Source organism: Astatotilapia calliptera, chromosome 9 (assembly GCF_900246225.1).
Source record: "Astatotilapia calliptera chromosome 9, fAstCal1.2, whole genome shotgun sequence".
Lineage (NCBI taxonomy): Eukaryota > Metazoa > Chordata > Actinopteri > Cichliformes > Cichlidae > Astatotilapia > Astatotilapia calliptera.
Window position 1 is genome coordinate 32,812,454 of NC_039310.1, and position 21,729 is coordinate 32,834,182.

A 21,729-nucleotide genomic window follows, 5' to 3' on the forward strand; every position below is an offset into this window, starting at 1 on the left:
TGGCGACAGTGGGAAGGAAAAACTCCCTTTTAACAGGAAGAAACCTCCGGCAGAACCAGGCTCAGGGAGGGGCGGGGCCATCTGCTGCGACCAGTTGGGGTGACAGAATGAAGTCAGAATAAAAGACATGCTGTGGAACTCTTCTGAGTTTATCCTTTTGGAATTTCCTCTTCCTAGCCCCTCTTTCAAAATAAAAGCCTTTAGGACAGGCAGTGGCATATGTTTAACTGGACAGCTCAACTGAAAGAGAGAAAAAATGAGGGAAGAATGGCGGAGATGGACAAATGTGGAAAGAGGGAGAGAAAAAATAAAACCGGGGTAGATTATAGACAGGAAGACAGATCCCGTGGTGGGTGTGGGAGGTATAATGATATTACCGGTATGGTGGCCTGGGAAGTCCATAACAGCAGGTCTATCATTACCCCATAATTAGCTTCTGGCTCTGTGGCGGCGGCGGCGGTGAGGGGACATTTGCGTTGTTTGTCAATTGGTAACAGTATTATCTCGCCGCCTGCCACAACGCTCCAGCAACATCATTACAGCCGGCACTCAATCAACAATTACCCCGCCGCTCAAACAAGTTTCAGCTGGAGTTTGGGCCGCTTTCACACAGGGAGTATGTTCCTTCTGCCAAATTACAATAATTATGATTCATTTATAGCTGTGATTGACAGCTGAGTGAGGTCTCATGAAGTCTCTCCCACCTCATCGAGCGCGGTGTGCTGAACGTGGCAGGTGAAGCTGATATTTAACATGTACTGTTGCCTTCTGACAGTTTGGAAAGTTACTGCTCCCCATTATATGATGATTAGACAAGAGTGGGCCTTTCCTCCCATCGCCGCTGTTAATGGCATATTAATTTGCTGTATTGAATGTGGCAGGCATTGGAGGGGAGCGCTGAAACACACATGCTAACTCGACACAGCCTTTCAGTTCACTTCATCTTTATTTAAGCCCTAATGGGAAATCAGTGAAAGGTATTTAAAAAAAAACGGCACATGTAAAATCACTTCAGCATGTTGTGGCAAAAAGAGACATTTTTACACTTACATTTCAGCCGTTTAGCTGACACACTCCAGAGAGACTCACAATGAGAGAACAAGTCATAAAAGCCTCGGTTCCTCGATCACCAGCGTCACACTGAAGTCATTTCCATTTTATATTTGAGCTGCTGCTTTTATCCGCACTGACTAGGAGCTGAAAATCACAGAAAAGTATACTAAATTGACTCTCTCGCAGTTCTCTTTTGTTCTCTGTGCTAAATTTCGACCTCTGTCCAGCCAACAAACTTTACAAGACTATTTGCAAAATTTAAGGTTGTTGCAGGTAAAATATCTGACTGTTTATCCCATCCAGGCTGTTTATCAAGAGCTTTGTAACACAAACTCAAGAACTATCATTTAGAATAGAATAGAATAGAATTCAACTTTATTGTCACTGCACATGTCACAGGTACAAGACAACGAAATGCAGTTTGCATCCATCCAGAAGTGCTTAAACTATACATATATAGAGAAACTATAAAGAATATGAAATAAAAAGCTATAGAGAAATGTGAACTATGCAGGTTATAAACAGTTGTAGAATTAAAAATTATCGTATGTACAGAATGATTATTTAGACAGTAGTGCAGTTAAGATAAGTGAGATATGTGGATAATTCCTACAGAGGCTATATAAAGTGCTAGTGGTTGTGTGTGTATGTTCAGTCCACGTGTTAACGTGGGTCAGATGTCAGGAGGCAGAGTTCAGGAGTCTGACAGCTGTGGGGAAGAAGCTGTTCCGGTACCTGGTGGTCTTAGTCCGGAGGCTCCTGTGGCGCCTCCCAGAGGGCAGGAGGGTGAAGAGTCCATGTGATGGGTGACTGGGGTCTGGTTGCTTTTGTGAACAATTTCACCTGATGACAAGCAACCTTCAGCAACCAGCTGCCAAACAGTTGGGGACTGGGTGCTGGTAGGGAGTTGGTGACTGGTCACTAGGCCTGGGTGACTGGGGCCTTATTAAAGTCACATATCAAGGTTGAAACACCTGGGAGGAGCTGATGGTTGATCTGTTCAACTGTATTAAAATATCTGATTCTTTATCACGAGTATCTAAATGACTTATTTAACATAAAGTTTAAAACACAGACAAAAATATTTCAGGTTGTACAATCTGCTCTTTTAGATTTTTTTTTAACATAATACGCTTGATAATTCAGCTTCTCTCCTCAGCTTTGTTGGCTGTGCTGCTCACTCTCCTGGTTGCCAGTCTCTGCCAAACAAACCACTTCCATGTTGTCTAGATAGTTGTGTTTGGTATGTTTTCTCTCCAAAAGATACTCCCGAGTGCTTCTTTTGATCAGCTACCATTCCTTCTGAAGGACACACACAGGAAACAAACTAAATCATCTGTGACAAGTAACCAGACATTTTTTCCCAGGCAAAGCAGTTGGGTTTAATACAGTATCATGCTGGTGTATATAGCAGTATACCAGGAGCAACTATAGTAAATTATGGGATTATGGGACTGTTTCCACTTTTACAGGTGTAGCTCGAAGCTAAAGTTATATTGAAGACTTGGAGTACTTCTACTTCTTGTTGGGAATCCCGCTATAATGTACAACAGGCTACGTAAGAAGACAGCAGGACCCAGATATAGTAGCAGGAGTCACTCCCACATTTGATGCCACTAGTCTTGATTTCTCCACACAGTGTGGGCTTTGTACTGAACTCTGATTCAAATGTAAAGTGTTTATTGTCTGATGGGAAATCTTCTCAGTCCTTAACCTGTTCACGTTATTCAGCTTGTTCATCATGTGCACCATCCTGACAAACTGTTGCTTCATGGCCATGTCCGAGCCGGAGTACTGGGCCAAATACCTGGAGTAAGTACACCTGGGATCTTTTCTTTCTTCTTCATCAGCCACAGGTGATTTATGTAAATTTACATTTAATCAATGATATTACTGGATATGCATTTCTTTCAAGTCATAGTAGCTATTGCAAAGTAATTCGAGGTAACAGAGGTAAATGGTTTGCAAATTTTAGTGTGTTTGTGTCAGTCGCAGACCCTTAAACTAATATGCTGTTAATGTTCAAAGTGCACTTAAGATGCTGCTGAATCGAAAAGTAAAAGCACGTCTTTGATGCTTTGGGACTGAATTCCATTTATTTCAATAGGACAGTTTTTTAAACTAAAGCTACCTTTGCAGCACATTCAGGGATCATTGGAAAAATGCATATTTTTGGTGAACAGACCCTTTAATGTACAGTAGTTCATCGCTGGCTTCCAGCTGTGGAGGCTGCTGCTGCTGCAGCTACTCGGTCAGGCCTAACGTGACAGACTCTCTGCGCTCCTGCCTGTCTTTGTACGGTTGAATTGTCACGAGTCGGGTCAAACTTGTTTCTGGGGACAAAATAAATAAGTGAAGGATGTGTGGTGGAGAGTTTTATGAATATTTATTCTGGCTCTCTCTTCCACTCGTCCGGCTTTCTTTTCTTCATTTTGTCTTTCTTTGTCCTTCACTTCTTCCACATCCGTAACTTTCTCTTTCTTTCTGCCCTGCTCTTCGTCTGGACAAGCATTTGTCGTATTTTCTTCCTTTACCTTGTTACTGTCCAGTTCTGTGCCCTCATCCTTCCTCGTTTTTCTCTTTTTGTGATCCTTTCTTTTATTTTTGCTGATTCTTTTCTATCCTTTTCATTTTGTTTCATCGCAACATGACTCCCTTCCCCTCCAATACTGATAAACGTTATCATCCCTCATTCAGGTACACCTTCACAGGTATCTACACGTTTGAGTCTCTCATTAAGATCCTGGCCAGAGGTTTCTGTGTGGGACCGTTCACCTTCCTGAGGGACCCCTGGAACTGGCTCGACTTCAGCGTCATTGTCATGGCGTGAGTCAAACACACACACTCACACACACACACATAGTATTATATAAAAGCTCAAAAGATTTAAAGTGAGAGTTGTTATAAATGAATGCCATGAACAGCTGTAATTAATCAGTAAACTTCCTGCATACTGCAGTACAGAGAGAGGGTCTCAATGCTGTGACCACCCCTTGCCTTTTAAAGAGCACCAGTTCTCCTGAGTATACTTTCACACAGTATTTTGTCTGAACTTAGTTCTTTATGACTCTGCCTGGATGTTTGGGCTCTTTGTGCTACTCTAGAATAAATTTGGGACCAATCAAATGCCTTCCTGATGGATTTGCATGTGGTTACGTGTACAGTTTGTTCTCAGTGACTGTAGAACAGCTGCAGATGGAGGTCAGCGTCTTCATGAATAACTCTTCGATTGTGATTGTGAACCTGCACGAAAAACTGCAAATCGTGTTTACATTTACTGAAACCACTGAAACTCATAGGTAGTCTACTGAATGGACCAAAAAGTCACAGGGTTTTATCTGTGGAACGCGAAAAGCACCGGGCAACATTTTGTCCCTCGGTGTTTCTTAAATTATATGAGAATGAAAACAAAAAAAATTGCAACTAGAGTTTGTCTGTTGAAATTAAGGTTGAAATTTGGTATCAGTGACACCACACAAACTACACAAAGCTCCTTTGAAGTCACCATAGCCATAATCGGCAACTTCTGGGACTTAAAGTGTAGCCAACGTTCAAGTACCAACAGCCGCAGTTCCTCCAGTGGCCACTCGAGGCTCCAAAGGTGAATCATGTTAAAATGTTCAGATTTACATAATAAACACATTTACAGCCTGTTCCAATTTTTTTTTCTATGAGGATGATATTTTTAAAGTCAAATTATTTCAACTTAGTTAAGGCTTAAAGTTTGAATTATTAGGGGCGTGGCCTTTTTGACTGACAGGTAAATGGTGACACAGGCGGCTGCTAGGCTTCACCTCAGCTAATTGGGGTTCTTGAACTGGAGCTGTGGAAGCCCTAACCCTGCTTCAGCCAAAGACCAGTGGGCCTTACTATGGCTATATCTCCATCCTCTGATCACTAATATGCAGGTTCTGGTTGCAAATGATATTATCAGTATAAAATGGAAAGTCCCATTTCCAAGGTGCTGTGGTAACTGTTTCATGTAGTGATCAGAAAAACAAGCAATGGGTTGTGAAAGTTGAATGCACTCTGTGACGATCGGCTGATGTGACAGTGGCAGCAGGACCGCGTGATGAAATAGCAGAACACCAGTCATCCACCTGCCGTTCAAAGTGTGGCACCACCGGAGTCTAAACCTCAGTTCTTACATGAAAGTTTGAGTTTGAGCAACAGCAGCATCACAGATGAAGTTCAGCTTGTGTTTTTAGAAAAACGCTCCTATTGCACACGGATATTTTAGCAAGTTCATTTTCACAAAATCAAGAAAGAAAGATGACAGAAGAAAGAAGAAAATACAACAGAAGAAAACTGCTTGGATATAAAAGAAGCAGATTGAGGCGGTGGGCTGGTAAAACATGGCCTTGCTGGATACACAATTTAAAACTCAAACAATAAAAGATGACCAGGAAATTGTAGTGATTCTGCTATTTCATGCTTTTAATGGAATAGAAAAATAAATAAATCTGCAGAAATGACCAGAGTTAATCAGACAGCATTTTCCTTTTTTGAAGAGAGGCTCAGAGCTGCAGAGCAGCGTGGATGACGTGACTCTGTTGTTGTTCTGAGCGGATTAATGCTGCGGAATTAAAGAATAAAGGCGTGTCTCACACGAACTTAGATATATGTTCAGTTTCCAAAGCTAAGCAGAAGACACATTTGCAAAGTAAGGAGAAAGTCTGACTTTGTGCTGCCAGTTCAAACTCTACGCCGTTAATAAGCATAAGCCTGACCGGCGACGACTATCGCTGCTTCTTGAGCTTCTTCTTCACTGGGAACAAATGACACAGTACATTACACTTATTTACTGATTCTTATGCTGGTCTCTTTTACGTTCCTCAGCAAAATATACTTGTCACTACTAAATCAGCTTCTACAGCCAGAATATTTACACGACTAATAAACTGAAACTTCTTATGATGATGATCACACACAGCCTGTATCGTTTTACTGAAAGTAGCCTTAGAGACGTGGTTTCCTCTCTCAGAGTAAAAACTGCACCTCCTTCTGCACCAGACGTTATCGGCTTCTTCTCCAAGCTTCACGAAGCTCAGCTTTGAGGTTCGGGTGTAATTGTACAGACGAGCAGACAAACATACATGGAGGACTAGCATGACATCCTGAAAGGGGACAGTTTCCCTATTTAGGCTTACTATTGAAAACTTAATTATACTTTATAACTATATAGTTGTGTAACATTTTAAAAGCTGGACGGGGCTAAAGCATCTACTTCCACTCCTGCAGAGGTGGGGTGACTGGAAAAGTGGTGGAGCCATTTTTAAGGGGGTGAACAAGCTCAGCCTGTACACACTATGCTTTTTCAATTGATTTTAAACAATGAGTCCTCCTAATACTTTAAAGATTCACTGTGAGCCTCTTTTTTTCAGCCCTGTAAGTGGACTCAGTGACAGATTCACTGGAGTCAAAGAATCTGTGATTTCTGTTTTTTCACCCTCTCTTGAGGGCTGCTTATCAGCAGCTCGTTAGAGACAAAAAGATTCGTCTTCCTCGATTCTCTTTTGCTTTTTGACGCTTTTCTAAACAACCTTGAGATTTCTTTTCACACTGAGGTCATTTTCATCTGACCAATCCGACACGCACTCTGATGAAATGTTTTGTGAAGCCATTATCTCTGACTCTGGACTTCATCTGTTTTCTTTTGCTAAAGGACAGAGTCGTGGGTGCTGGAGGAATATTGGCTGCACTTTTTGTGGATACAAATGAGCGTTCACCACTCGGGCATTTAATTAGAGAGATTTGGAGAATGAGAGTTGGAACAACCAAATTAATTTTGCTCTCTTTATAGTCTTCGCGCTTGTGTTCTGCAGGTCTTTTTCATTTATTTCATGGAATGCGTTGCACTTGCATACACACCACAAAGGAGAATTTCTTAAGACTTCCTGCACTTGCTAGTATAGGATTTTGTTTTAAATCTTAGGTTGGATTTTTTTCTTATGATGGTGAATATTTTAACACGACCACAGTATGAGTAAATGATGGCTTGTTTTGTTGTGCAGGTTATTGTTTGGGGTTCGTTTTTAAACTTAACTTGAGAACACCCTTCTCTTTCTAAAACACATTTTTCATGTATACTAAAAAAATTTTTTTTTGTAGGAAAGACATCACAATAACAGAGGTGACATAAATACCGTCACCAATATTGACTGCATACTTGTTTTAAATTGGGGAAATAAAAATTAAAATCTTTCAAATAAACATCAACAGCAAGAAACAATAAAAGGCACAAAAGAAATGTCGCCAACAAAAGAGACAGCAGATCCAAAGCGAGATGAGTGAATATTTTATTGGCTGGATGCTACTTTTAGTGAATAAAGCCATTTTACGGTGTTTTCATAGAACAAAAAAACAGTGAAGTGGTTTCCTCAGTGACACTCTTGCATTTCCCAAATTACAGGTTTAAAAAGCACGAGGCTTCTCAAACCCCTCAGCACATAATCGACTGTCAAACCATCAATTCAAGTCAAGAAAAAGACTCCAAAGCTCTGAGCCTCTTATTCCTCTTAGCAATGTTGGTGACGCCCGCTCTGTGAACGACATCCTGCCGCTTTGTTTCACAAAGAAAAAGAGCATGACCCATCCACATCGGCAATTGACTGACTGATGGAAAATCGCTGCAGTTTGGTTTGCTTTGTTATGAGGTGGTGATCAATCAGAGAGTCGATTAGCAGTAGGCCTGCGGCGAGGGTCGCCGGCGGGTAGATGAACAGTCAGAACGAAGCGATCGGATCAACAGATGATCCTGAGGCTCGGCTCGCGGGTTACAGTGTGGTGTAATGAAGCGCCGTCACCCCTGCCGTGCACACTGTAAATTGAAACATTTCATGAAGGTGCCCTCAGATGATGGGATGCCAAGTCTGTCGAGTCACATAGTACAACCCTGATGAGCTCCCATGAAATCCCCCAAAATGGTCTCACTTAAAGGAGAAACTCCCCATTAAATACAAAGATGATCCGAATTCCTGTCAGCGAGTCAGAGGGTTTAAGAAAACGCAGCTGTTGTCTGGATTACATTCACTGATTCGACCATGTAAGGGAAGTGAAGTCCTTGGCATTCCAGAGCAGGAACACGTGAACATTTAAGTGTATAATCATACATTTTGAAGACAGTCCTAGAGTTATTGGAAGAGTTGATGTAATTTTTTCTTAGTGCATCAACTATAAAGTTAAGAGAAAGAAGTTATAGTTGGAGCTGGAGCTGTGAACTTTCAAGCTCTGGACTCAACCAGACTAGCTTTGCATGATTCACAGTTCAAAATAATCCTTATTTATCTTACGCAGTGCCTAAGTGCAGCTCTTTAGCTCATCTCTGTCTGAAACAAGCCAGTTGACTCCAGCCCCTTTTTGTAGAAACAACTTCCCTCTGATTGGCTGCCTATGGTGACTGTAATGGGGATATCCCTCCAAGTGTTTGTGAAGCCAGTCTTCTGGCTCTCAGGTGTTACCTGAAACATTCAGTCATGATTAGCATGAAGAGGCAGCTCCAGAGTGGAAGCTATAAGGCAAGAAACAAAGAAAAGCTAAACAAGGCTGAGAGGTTACACAGAACAAATGAAAATGAGTAAAATAAGACAACCGTGTCCTTACTCCACCTCCACACACACACACACACACACACACACACACACACACACACACACACACACACACACACACACACACACACACACACACATGTCCTTGAACTGAGGGATGTCCTGCAGTCAGATGGATCTTTAGCAGGACAAGAACACATAAGTCACCTCTTCATACATGACACACACGCGCACACACACACACACACACACACACACACACACACACACACACACACACACACACACACACACACTGAGAGTGAAGAACATGTTAAGTGCATATGTTAATACACACACACACACAACACACACACACACACACACACACACACACACACACACACACACACTGAGAGTGAAGAACATGTTAAGTGCATATGTTAATACACACACACACACACAACATGTCTCAATAAACACACACAAAAGAACTCCGCCCCTGACACATCACCCTTATGCTCCAGAGCTTTATTAAAACCAGAGTCATGGTCAGTAAACACACACACACACTTTTTGATTGATGCCTTTGACCCCTCCCATCGAGTCAGGATTCCCATAGTAACCAGGATCATCCCCCCCCCCCCCCCCCACACACACACACACCCCTGTGTTACTGATATTGCTGGAGTAATGACATGTTAATGGCTGCCATCACCACACCGGCAGCAGCAGCAGACTCCACAGTCATTTCCACAGCATTAAAGCTGCAACGTTTGATGCGTCGTATTGATCCATTTCTCACACTAAATCATCCATGATTTAATTAAAACACATTTGAAATTACTACTGTAAAGAAACGAAGCACTAATGGAGCTGAACAAGCACCATCACACGATCTCTTACTTTCATTCTTCAGTGGAAACTGATTTAAAGCAGAATTTTCCTCTTTTATAGCACAAAACAGATGGAGGAACTCAGATTTAATGATGCAAATTCTTGAGGTATAAAATGATATTCACACTGGAAGAGGATCAAATTCTGCAGCAAAGACAAAAAGGTTGAAAACGTTGCCGGTTGATGAGCATTTAGAGAAAAGACAAAAAGATAAAGGCTTAAAATTACAGACCTGGACTACAGTCAGTACTTTAAAAATCATAATTATGATCAGTAAAAATGAACTTTGTGTAGTCCAAACTTGTGATACTAGAGCAAACAGGAGAAGAGTAACGTTTCTGATGCAGGAGTTCAGTGAAAAGTTCCTTTTTAAATAAACATCTGTTTGAAAATTAAAGGGAACTGAAGGTTTTTATGGTCCATATTATAACTGCTAAATAATCTGAGAATTTGAGGCTTCCAAAAATTTAAAAAAAAAATCTAAATGGTAACATTATATTATAAATACTGTTCACATATGCATTTTTAATGAAATATTTGATATATAAGATAAAATATTTTTGTTCATTTAGTTTAAAAAATCTGTATAAAGTTTATCATCTCTGAAAACTGCTAATAACCACTTAAAATCTCAACTTACACAATAAAAATCTTTATTTTTTACATTTTAGTCTGTATAGTGTTGTCATGACAACAAAAATGCCAATACTTTATTTACCAGTATTTATTACTAGCTTTTTTTAAAAAAAAGCTACTTCATGTTTGGTCTTCAGAAGCAAATATGAGAAATCGATCAGTGTTCTATTATTTCCAGAGATGGGCAGTAACGCGTTACTTGTAATGCGTTACTGTAATCTGATTACTTTTTTCAAGTAACGAGTAAAGTAAGGGATTACTATTGCAAAATCGGTAATTAGATTACCGTTACTTTCCCGTAGGAACGCTGCGTTACTGCGTTACTAAAACCGTGATTTTTTTTGCGAGAATGTCTCATGACAGTGACGTAAGCAAGTGCGACGTTGGTGACAGCAGCTGTGTGCAGATCAACAATGGATAATATATCGAGTGCGGGAGAGAGTATGAGCGTGCAGCGTTTAAAGTGTGGAAGTACTGACCTTACTTTGAGTTTGATTCCATAAAAAGTGACAAAAACATTAGCGTCCATCGTGCGTGGGAAGAAAACTTCTTTTTACAGCGAAAAAAACCCCTAAACTTCCGAGCAAGCACCGAGTAGCTACGACGTGATGGGAAACTCACAGAGACACTCGCGCGGATTCTTCAACTGACCGCAGCACACCTGCATCAGGGTAACCCTCCGCCTACCCTGCTCCTGCTTTACAGGTGAAAATAGAGCAAAAGGACCGCTGAGTCTTTGACTTTATTTATTTTCTGCTGTGTTTTACTTGCATCTGTTTGAAAGAGTGAGTGAAAACACACAAAATATTTTATTTTATGTGCTGGAATGTGCAGAAAATAGGTTTAAATGTTAAACTAATTTATTCAAGTCAGAGAATGTTGCATATAATTAAATGTTTTGCTTGATGCATAAAGTTAAAAGATTAAAACTGATAAAACAAGTTTTAAAAAGAGACTTTTCCATTTGATTACATTTTGTATGATGGATTATGTAGAAAAAGTAGAATTGGGCTGAAAGATCTATCACTTTATCACCTGTTCAGGTTGTAAATTGTGTTTTTAAAAAGTAACTAACTAACTAAGTAACTAAGTAATTAATTACTTTTGAAAATAAGTAATCAGTAAAGTAACGGGATTACTTTTTTGGGGGAGTAATCAGTAATTAGTTACTGATTACTTTTTTCAAGTAACTTGACCAACACTGATTATTTCTACTTAATAGAAGAATAAATTGTAAAAAACTGAAAAGCATTTGTCATATTAGGTATTTTTCTTTATGATTTGGTAAAACTGGAACCTTTCAATAAAATGGGATGTGGTGTTACTCGTACATCATTTTTATCACTTGAAACAGAGGAAGAAGGAATTTAATCTAATTTCATATTCTCAAGATTACATTTTTAAAAGACACAGTAACAAAACAACAAACAAAAATAACAACAACAAAACAACCAATGAGGTACATTCACATAAGGCCTGAACTGGTTCTTTGAGCCCTCCATTGTGAAGTGTCTCTGCTGCCACTGCTTCCATCAGCTGGTCGTGACTTCTTGCATCTAAATGGCGTGTTCTGACAGCCACACCTTTCGACGCCTCCTTGGTAATTCAATCAGCCTAACAGTCAAATCCGGTGAAATATGAGCCGTAATGGAGGGCCGTTAGCAACCGAGTATCAAATGTCTTGAGCTAACTGGGGGCCCAAAATGGCCGCTGTTGCCTGGCGCCTTTTGGCTCTCAGGGCTTCGTCTGACTCGATCTAAAGAGGGCGTTCACAGCTTGGGTGTGGCTTATGTCTCTTGTTATAAACTTCTTTTTTTTAGGTTGTTGTTATAGATTTGATGTTTGTTTTATATCGAGTGCAAGAGCAGATTTTAGTAGTTTTTTCCCCCTTGGAGATTCATACTGTGGATGTTGATGTAAAAGTAAAAAAACACTTTTATTCTAAGTTTACCTTGTGCAGACTGCAGCTTGATTGAATTGATGAGTTTTAACAGGTATAAAAACCAAAGGAAACACTGTTGCTGAGATGCCTGAAACTCCTTGTTTGTCATCCAGGATTGTCTTCTGTTACCCGTCTATATCACCAACACTTTTGGAAAATCCCTCCATGGCTAGCAGTTTAGCAGGTGCTGATAATCAAATTGGGGCTGGGTATCGTCACTGATTTCTAGAATCAATTCGATTCGATTCAATTTGAACCGGTGAAATTTTGCCTCAGACAGTCAGAAATATTATAATCCAGATCATGCATCAGTACATTTCCATATTTTTATATCTATAAAAAGAAACCTGACACATGCGAGACTTTATCAAAGTGTGAGCATCACAGCAGATGCCTTTGTGTCAAAGTACCTGAGGATAAAACAGAAAAACATGAAGGAAAATTAAGGATTAAATTAAGGATTAAATTTGTTCAGAAGCCTATTGAACAGCAGAAATGAGGCTTTCTTTTTGGAAGTAAGTAAAAGGAAAAAAACAGCGTCCGACAGCGCTGTAAACAGTAGACTGATGTGTAACAAGCAAGCAAATAATGCAGAAAACAGATTTTTAGAAGGGAAACTGTTCTTGAAATACAGAGAGAGAGAGAGAGAGAGAGCTGTGCATGAAGTGTGATTTTATGGTGGAAGCAAAACAGGAAAAGTCAGAGGGAATTCATGACGATGTTTATGTGAAGCGTAGTTTGGATCTTCTTTTGCTGCTGGTTCAGTCAATATTGTTTGGAGAGAGATCAAACAGCTTCAGAATCAGCACAAAAAGGACGTAAACACAAAGCGCGGACCCGCCGAAACATCAGAGTCAGCGAGCTGTCAGCTTTCAGCCCCGACCGTGTCCGTGCCGTCGGGTGAGAAAGGCGACATCTCACTGATTCTGATCTGTCGGCGGGTCCGCGCTTTGTGTTTACGTCTTTGTGCAGAATCCGTGTTCCTGCTCTCATTTACTGTTTTAGCTGTTTGGTGGTTGTTGAAATTTTGTGAGGTTGAACCTGAGCTATAATAGACAGCGCTTCATTTGGAGAAAACCTAATGCAGCATCTTTGGACAAACACCAACTCTAAAGCATGGTAGTGGAGGCGTGATGATCTGGAGACATTGCAGTCATTGGGTCAACTATCAAGTCTTCTGTATACCAAAGCATTCTAGAGTCAATTGTGAAGCCGTCTATTTGATGCCTTAGGGTTGACTAAAACTGGTACCTCGTTCCAAGCATGGCATCTACAACAGAATGGCTGAAAAAGAAAATAATCAAGGTGGTGCAATGACCCAGTGAAAGCCCAGTATGGGCAGAAATCTGTGCCATCAGAAACTGAATTTGAATAAGTTAGATTTGAATTTGAATTGCTCGGATTGAATCTGAATTGTAACTTGAATAAATGCTTTTAAAAATTGAATTTCAATTAGCCTAATTTGAAATTCAATTTATTGGTTTGAAAATGATCATCACTAAATTGAAATTGAATTTTATATTTTTAAAGTGAATTAATTTGCTTTGAAACCGTATCTTATCCTTTAAAAATTTAGCTCTCGAATAATTTCAGATTCACTTTCAGTTCTACAATTCAATTTCAGTTAGACTAACTATTCACTTTAGCTAAAGTTATTAAGTTAGCTAAAGAGTTGGGATGCTGTGTAAGACATAAATAAAGCTAAAACACAAAGGTTTGGACACCGTTTTGCATGTTTCCCTACTGTAGGAGTCTCTGCAAGCATACAGAGGGGGTACTCTGAGAGGGTCCAAGATGACAACTTTGAAATTCTACTAGAAACAGTCGATCATAATCCAGGGCAAACTACGCTAAATTAGCGTTTTTAGCTAACAGCTACAATAAACATAAAAGTTACCTTACGGCTATCATTTGTTAACATGACGCTTGTTCTTATACATGTAATGCATTTATTACCAACCTGAGAGTTTATCCGCTGGTCATTCGACATGACGAATGACTTCTGAAGTCTTAATTCAGCTCAAGACGCTGTAGATTCCCGTCAGTAACACTTTCAGTCCGCTAGTAAAACGTAGTTCTATTAATCTGCGCTTGAACCGGAACCGGATTAAGTCCCAAAAAACTGAATTTTGGAACTGAAAATGAACGGTAAGAAGTGAATCTGAAATTATTCAAGAGCTAAATTTTTAAAGGATAAAATACGGTTTAAAAGCACATGAATTCATTTTCAAAATATAAAATTCAATTTCAATTTAGTGATGATCATTTTCAAATCAATAAATTGAATTTCAAATTAGGCTAATTCATATTCAGTTTTTAAAAGCATTTATTCAAGTTACAATTCAGATTCAATCCAAGCGATTCAAATTCAGTTTCTGATGGCACAGATTTCTGCCCATAGTCCAGACCTCAACCTGGCTTAAATGCTCAGACAGATCATCAAAGGTCAAAGTAATGGCCACAAACCTCAATGAGCTACATCAGTGTTGTGAAGAAGACTGGGTCAGAATTCCTCCACCATTTGATAAACTGATAAAGTCATATGGAAACAATTGCTTAACATTATTGCTGCTAAAGATGGTTCTACAAGCTTCTGAATAGTTGTGTGGTGTACTTGGTTTTCCACTAGTCTACATAGAGTCCTGGAAAAATGTTTTTATATGGCTGTATCAATTTAAAGAAATTGTAGTCAGTGCTAACTGTAGCCAGTTGTATTGTAGTCAACTCATGTCAGTTTGCACTGACATGAGTTGCATAATCCTTTTGGGTGTTTTTTTTTTTTTTTTTTGCAACTGCTAGAAAATGTTGATCAATGAATATCTGATCTTTTAAGCTATAACCCTGAGCTGAATTTTAGCTTAAAATATAGGTAATTTGTTTTTTAAGAGCAGGTAAACTCAATAGGTAATAATAACAGTTTTTCACAATTGTTTGGATGTAGTGTGGATCATTTAGGACTGGCTTATGATTAAAAAAAAGTAAAAAAAAAAAGTAACGGTTAAACACAGAATAATGTGATGTTTAGAAAATTTATAAACAAAACGTAAACGTCCTGTAAACTTGACTTTTTTAAAAAACTTCTTGGAAATTTTCCTTTACAGGTGTGTAACAGTACACCTTAATTGCATGACCTGTAGGGCTCACATATTCCAAATAAGTCAATTTTGGGTGGTTTAAAGTCACGGCAGTATTTTCAGACTTTGTTGTGTTTCTCTTCCTTTGTTGTTTGTTGACAACCATCACACTGCCCCCTACAGGCTGTTAACAGAGTTTATCAAAGTAGGGAACCTGCAGGCGCTGAGAACCTTTAGAGTGCTGAGAGCCCTGAAAACTATCTCGGTCATCCCAGGTAAGGGCTCACCATCACCACCACCAGGGGGCGACAAGAGACATAAAACAAACAAACTAGGAGACAATTGTAATCGCGTTGTGAACGTCCTCTCTTGTTCGTCCCATGTCTGCCGTGTCTTGCAGCTCCAGACCCCACCCACTTCCCACTCCTTGCCCAATCGGGGACCATAGGTCCAATCACCTGATCTGCATTAAAGGAACAATAAAGAAGGAAAAATCAGATATGTCTAAAAGTTTGTTAACAGGAGAATCGATGGCAACAAAATGCCTTCAAGTTGGGATATTTGCTAAAAAAAAATCTGACGCACTAAACTGGTTAATTCAGTGTCCATTCCAGAGCCAAACACAAACAAAAGCATTTCTCATGATGAACTCTTAAAAACATGTCCTGTTTGCTGGATTTCTGTCTTTTTTGGCACAAAACTGAACATTTGATGTTTGAAGTTAGACAAAAGCAACCCAAAGGCATTTTTTTGGTTCTGGTATCTGATGTTGAAAACACCACTCTGACATTTAAAATGTAACTATTTATTAGTTAAAGCTTACTATGTGGATACCCAAAAATACTATGTAAAAAAAACCAAAAACCTTACAGGCATTAAAATATTAAAGTGCTTGACCGAGTTGCCTTTTCTCCAGTTTACATCCAAATCCATAGCTTTGAATACCTGATTTCCCCTTCTTAACAGTCGAGTCTCTGGCTTGATCCTCCAGTGTTGCCATCCGACCTGGCCTGTCTCTACTGTATCTATTTCTGTCTCTTGAGGTATCTCCACCTTTCTATCCCTCTGTGCTGGCTTGCTGTTCAGTGTGGTCATACCCTTCTGTGTGTGTCTGTTTTTGTGCTTTTGTCTCCCGGCTTGTTGCAGATATGTGACTGAGTTTGTGGACCTGGGTAATGTGTCAGCCTTAAGGACGTTCAGGGTGCTGCGAGCGCTCAAAACCATCTCTGTCATCCCAGGTGAGACCGCAAATGCAGGGGAGTGAATACCAAACGCACTCCTCCCAATCTGCTGGAAGCACTAAGTGGCTGTGTTTGAAATCTCATCCCGCATACTACCTACTGATAGCTCTCTACTTCATAACAACCACTTTAACAAAGTAAACAGAGGTAGTATGCAGGAAGAAGCACCAAGGTTTTTATGCTAATTGGTTGTGAGTGGAAAACAGAGGCTTAGCAAACAGAAACAGCTCTTGGCCATGAGTCAAGTAATGGCACAGGAGAAAGGACTTCCAATATTTAATGCTTCACCATACAAATCAGCATAAATTCATACTTAGCTTTAGAAAACACAACTATTGTCTACAAGGTGTGATCACAAACTTTTACAAGACTCAAAAGACCCTACCTGATTTAAATTTGGTTGAGCGTCCCTTCAAGGCCATACCCTTGTGCACCTCTGGACTTCCACCAGCTGTTATCCAAATTAGCATTCCCCAGAAGACCACAGCTCCCTGAAACGTTGTCCTCTTCCCATAAACCAATTCAGATTGTAGGGCAGTAGACATGCTGGGAGTGGTCCAGGGTCACACTAAGGGACTACCTGAAAAAGGTTAAAGGTCTAATTTAAATCAGTTGTGATTTTTGAATGTTCATTTTTTCCATAAAGTTGCAAAACTTTATGATTGTACCTCGTAGAAGTACACTAAATGCTTGCTCAGTAACATCATGTCAGTGCTAAATCCTGCAATAAATGTAGGATAATAATCCTACATGCACATAAGTTAATAAACTAAAATGGAAGATATGCCATCATGTGAGCAACTGGGATAATATTCTGATCCTGTGATAAGGAGGATAGAGTGTAAGTAATTCTTTTTCCACTGCAGAAATTTGAATAACACACAAAGTGGGACAAACAGATACAGAACTGACCACCTGGTGCGTCCCTTCACCCCCTCTGTTGCTTTTGTTGTGGAAAATTCACCAGATTCACTACTTGATGGGGTCTTGTGGCCATAAAATTTCCAGGGGGGGTTATTTGTGTTCTTGGACAAAAGCGTTTGTCTGTCCAGCCTCAAACCTAAAAATTTGTTCCTGTACACAAAATAACACTTTTAAAGGACAAAATAAATCTGGAGAGGTTGTTGGCCGAGTGAGTTATTTCAGTGAGTTGAAGTCAAGAATTTGACAGAAGTTTTAGTGATTACTAATTATCATTAAAACAAAGTTGGGATTATATATTGAAATGCCTTGGTTAGGTTTAAGTTGATCAAAAGTTTGCCATAAGTTGTTGCTATAACTACAGATCTCTGAAACTGAATGCCACTATTGTTGTGGTGCATGTGCAAGCACCCTCTTTGAGAGAAGATTGCTGCTTAAAAAGGCCATTGAGAGGGCAGGTGTACTCTTCGAGTTCGGCCAATCAGCACTGTGGCCCATCCAACTGTTTTTCCAGGGGTTTTCAGAAGTACCCACGCTGAAGAACATATTTGCTCACCTGCTGGTTTCTGCAGTGGAAAACAACCTGCTAATTAAGCTTTTTACGCTATTCCAGTAGTGAAAATGCTGACTATCCAAAAAATGGCTACCCATTTTTTGATCCAGTTGCTTATGGAGTTTATGCTTGCCAGATACAGCTGACATAATCTCCCCTAACCTATTCTGCTGTTTTTGTTTCAGCCTGTGAAGGAAAAAGCAGCAGTCTGATATTAGGAAACACTGTATTAATAAGACAATGAGTTGTTTTATGTGTTAGGGACTTGCACTTTTTACTTTTGTTGGTCTAAAATTACACACAAAAAGCTTAAAATGAGTAGCCATGACACATAAAAGGTCGGGGAACATAACAACACTCTTTGCTAATGCACTTAGGAGATATCTACGTCACTTAAACATTCCCAGCACACTTCAGGAGACACCAGTTTATGTCCACAAAGACACAAATCAATATGCAAACTGTGCAGTTGGTTATTCAGATGTCCTGCTGGCTAGCCTCTGTATGTTTCCACTGTGCATGTTAGCATGCAGTGCTAACAGCATTGTTAACATGTGATGAAAACATTATCGTGCCATGTTAGTGGCTATGTTATAACAGTGTTTAATCACATGTTATAACTTTAGTAAAGTAATAGCACCATGACAGCATGTCAGAACTGCAGCTTAGCTTTGTCTAATCCCACTTTTCATTAGTTTACAGACACCTCCAGGTTAACAAACAAAAGTTGATTCTGTGAGACAAAATCTTTGAATATGAAAAAGTAATAGAAAACCTATTTGAGCTGTCTGTTTCTAATGAAAGAACTAAGTAAAAAAAAAGTGCTAAGAGGTGATTTAAAAATCTATAAGAAACTGGTGGTTTCTTTGGTAAGACTTGGCTGATAACAGTCGACTTGTCTGCACCCTTTGTGTTCTGAGTGTGTTTTTGTTCCTGCTGTTTTTACCATGTGTTCATGTGTGTGTTAGTGTTGTTATTGTAGTATTAGAATGGGGGAGTTTGTGGTCTGTTTTGCTGTATTTTGATGGTGATTATTAGCCTACAGTGACTTTTCTTCATCAGCTGCTCATGGGTGAAAACCTGACTGTTTCCCCCAAAATTTAACAATGATTGACTAAAACTTTTACAAAATATTTAAAATTATTGTCATCTGAAGGAATATTTTCAAGTTTTCACCTAACAGGAATGGAGTATTTGCATTTTTTATGCTTTCAGTTCATTGATTTGTTTTTTCCACCTTCATGCATAAAGATGGCTGTCGTTTAGTTTTACTTTTGTACCTTGCCTGTGCATAAAAACAAAAACAAAACAACCTTTACACTCCAAGTCACAACTGACAATAAGGAACTGTTTGGAGAAAATCCCCTCTTTGCAATTTTCAAAGAGCCATTAATCTCATATAGAATCATACCTTAGACGTAATTGGACCTCTGAGAGGTTGAAGTTAAATATTTGAAGGCATACTGCTTTGATCATGTCATTTAAGCTGGCTGCCATCTTCATCAAGTTAGCAGGTTTCAACATACCCGCCATTCATAGACCAGTTACACCAGTTCTCAAAGACTTATTCAACTATTAACCCTTTCTGCATCCCTGCGCCCGCGGCGGTCCCTCAGGACTGAAGACCATCGTTGGGGCTTTAATCCAGTCGGTGAAGAAGCTCGCTGACGTGATGATCCTCACGGTCTTCTGCCTCAGTGTCTTTGCACTTATTGGCCTGCAGCTCTTCATGGGAAATTTGCGGCAGAAGTGTGTGCGGAGCACGGCACACTGCTTCAATGACACCTTGCCAGCCAACACCTCCTTCTACTGCAACAACAAGACCTGGGCCTCAATCAAAGACTTCACCGAACATGAAGGTGAGCATTTAATAAGTGAACGAACAAGTTGCTTGATTGATTTTCACATAAAGATGTTTAATTTAATTTGTTGCACTGGTGCAATTAGTTAGAAAATAGAAAGTTCATCTCTTGTGTCATTACTGAAGAAATTGATACTAGGAGGTAAAACGTGACATGGAACCAACTTCTGACCATCTGGAGTCTGTTAAAGTATCACCCCAACCTCTGGGTTAGCGCTAAGACCTCTTGTTAATCAGGGCTTGTGTGGACATGGTGTCTTTAGATGAGACTGAAAAAGTTTCTTCAGAAAGCTTTTGATGGATATCTGTTGTGAAAGATTGAAGGAAGTCTGTGTCTGGCTGTCCATTGGTCTCCCTTGGATTGTGTCTTAATTATGCATATTGGGTTTGGGTTTAAAATAACATATTTGGATGACTGCATCCAGCTTCCCTTTGTGCTCAACAGATCAGACCACGAACCTTGAACTCTTTATAGCTTGTGGCATTTTTCTTTTTATTCTGAAACCTCCAAATACGCTTTTTACAATTTCCAGGGTTTAGACAGATCCTGAACATGGAATATTATTTAGAAATATTTAAAGTTAAATACACTTTATACATCATTGAATTTGAAGCCTTAAACATAACGTTGGCTTCCACTTAGGCTTTTGTTGTATTGTCTAAATTTGTTAATTAGTATATGCCGTATGTTGCTTTGCATTTGTTTCACTTTTTATATGCTTGTTATCTAAACACTCTAACTAAACACGTAAGAGAGCTATACATACCAGTGGCTGTTACCAGTACTACACCCCAACCAAGTTTTGTTTATATTAAGGAATATTACCTCAATGAGGGTCTATGAACCGTATGGTCAGAAAGGGTTTCCGTGTTAGACGATTTGAACGTATCAGTACTTTTGGATTCTCTGTGAGTGAAAATGGAAATGTCAACTTGTCAACTCCATCTTTGAAGATCAGTCTGTATGACTTAAGAATGCAGTGCTGCTTCAGCTCGGTCAGGGTGGGCTCCTTTTGTTCCAGTAATCTAACTTTGTTAGAGCTAGAACAATGTTTCAAAAGTGGAAAATAGATAAAGCCACCATAATGTTATGCACTGGTGAGTGCAGTCCAATTTGGACTCACCATCTTGGTGTTTTGAGCCCAGATGTAATGATCCAGGGGTGGATATGCCTGTTAAAACCACATCGTCACTGGCTCAGGACTTTTGATTGACAACATCGCTTGGATAAACCTCCTCCCTGATACAAAATCGAGTTTATATTTTATTCAATATGATCCAAAATGAATAACTGAGACCATAAACTCAACTTTTTGGAAAAACAGGTATTGTCACCTGGTAGCAGTAGTTAGCTTCACTTCTTAAATCCAGAAGCTACGTCTGCAGTCTATACCATCTACTGTACTGTGCAGAAAATGTCCAGTGCACTTCAGGAAGTGTGGTGTTTTTCCAGGGAAGCACAGGAGCAGCCCGTCTCTGAGCTGGTGGACCTCATTTAGAAACATCATTAGAATTCATCTCAAGTTTTAAATGAATTGAGAAGAAATCAAATTTGTCCATGCTTTGTACATGATAGCCCCACAGCTCACCCAGTGTCCTCTACACACCACAAATTCTTCATCTTGTGGCGAGATTTTTACATTCCTGCTTTATTAACTTGCTGCCATGCAATAATATTTTTTCCATGTCACCACAGGGGCTCTGTACCATTTGCATATAAATAGATAAACATTTCTGTGGCCTGCTGGGGACACCACAGGGGGCTCAAGAGTTTTAAATCCTGGTATCTGTGGTTTACTGCAAAAAAAAATTGCAATAAATAAATAAATAAAAGGACATTGCAAACACCAAAATTACTTGTTGGCTGGAAGATGAGACGGTCACCTGCTTGTAGTATGTTCTGGAGAGAGGGGTGGTGTAAGCGTGTGTCATGCTGCCGTGGCGACTGCTGTTTCTTAACGGGGCTGGACAATGTCATGTTGCTGCTGTAGTTACAACTGACGTCAGTGAAGACACACACAG

General features: G+C 39.7%; 1 protein-coding gene across 1 annotated transcript in view; it reads left to right on the top strand.

Annotated features, from left to right (window-relative positions):
* Positions 1–21,729, top strand: part of LOC113029605 (sodium channel protein type 4 subunit alpha-like) — a 257,750-nt gene that overhangs the window by 67,525 nt on the left and 168,496 nt on the right. The window contains exons 5-8 of the mRNA XM_026180573.1: positions 2,776–2,865; positions 3,751–3,879; positions 16,278–16,369; positions 19,463–19,705. Of these exons, the coding sequence (XP_026036358.1) occupies positions 2,776–2,865; positions 3,751–3,879; positions 16,278–16,369; positions 19,463–19,705 (554 nt within the window). The remainder of the gene's footprint in view (positions 1–2,775; positions 2,866–3,750; positions 3,880–16,277; positions 16,370–19,462; positions 19,706–21,729) is intronic.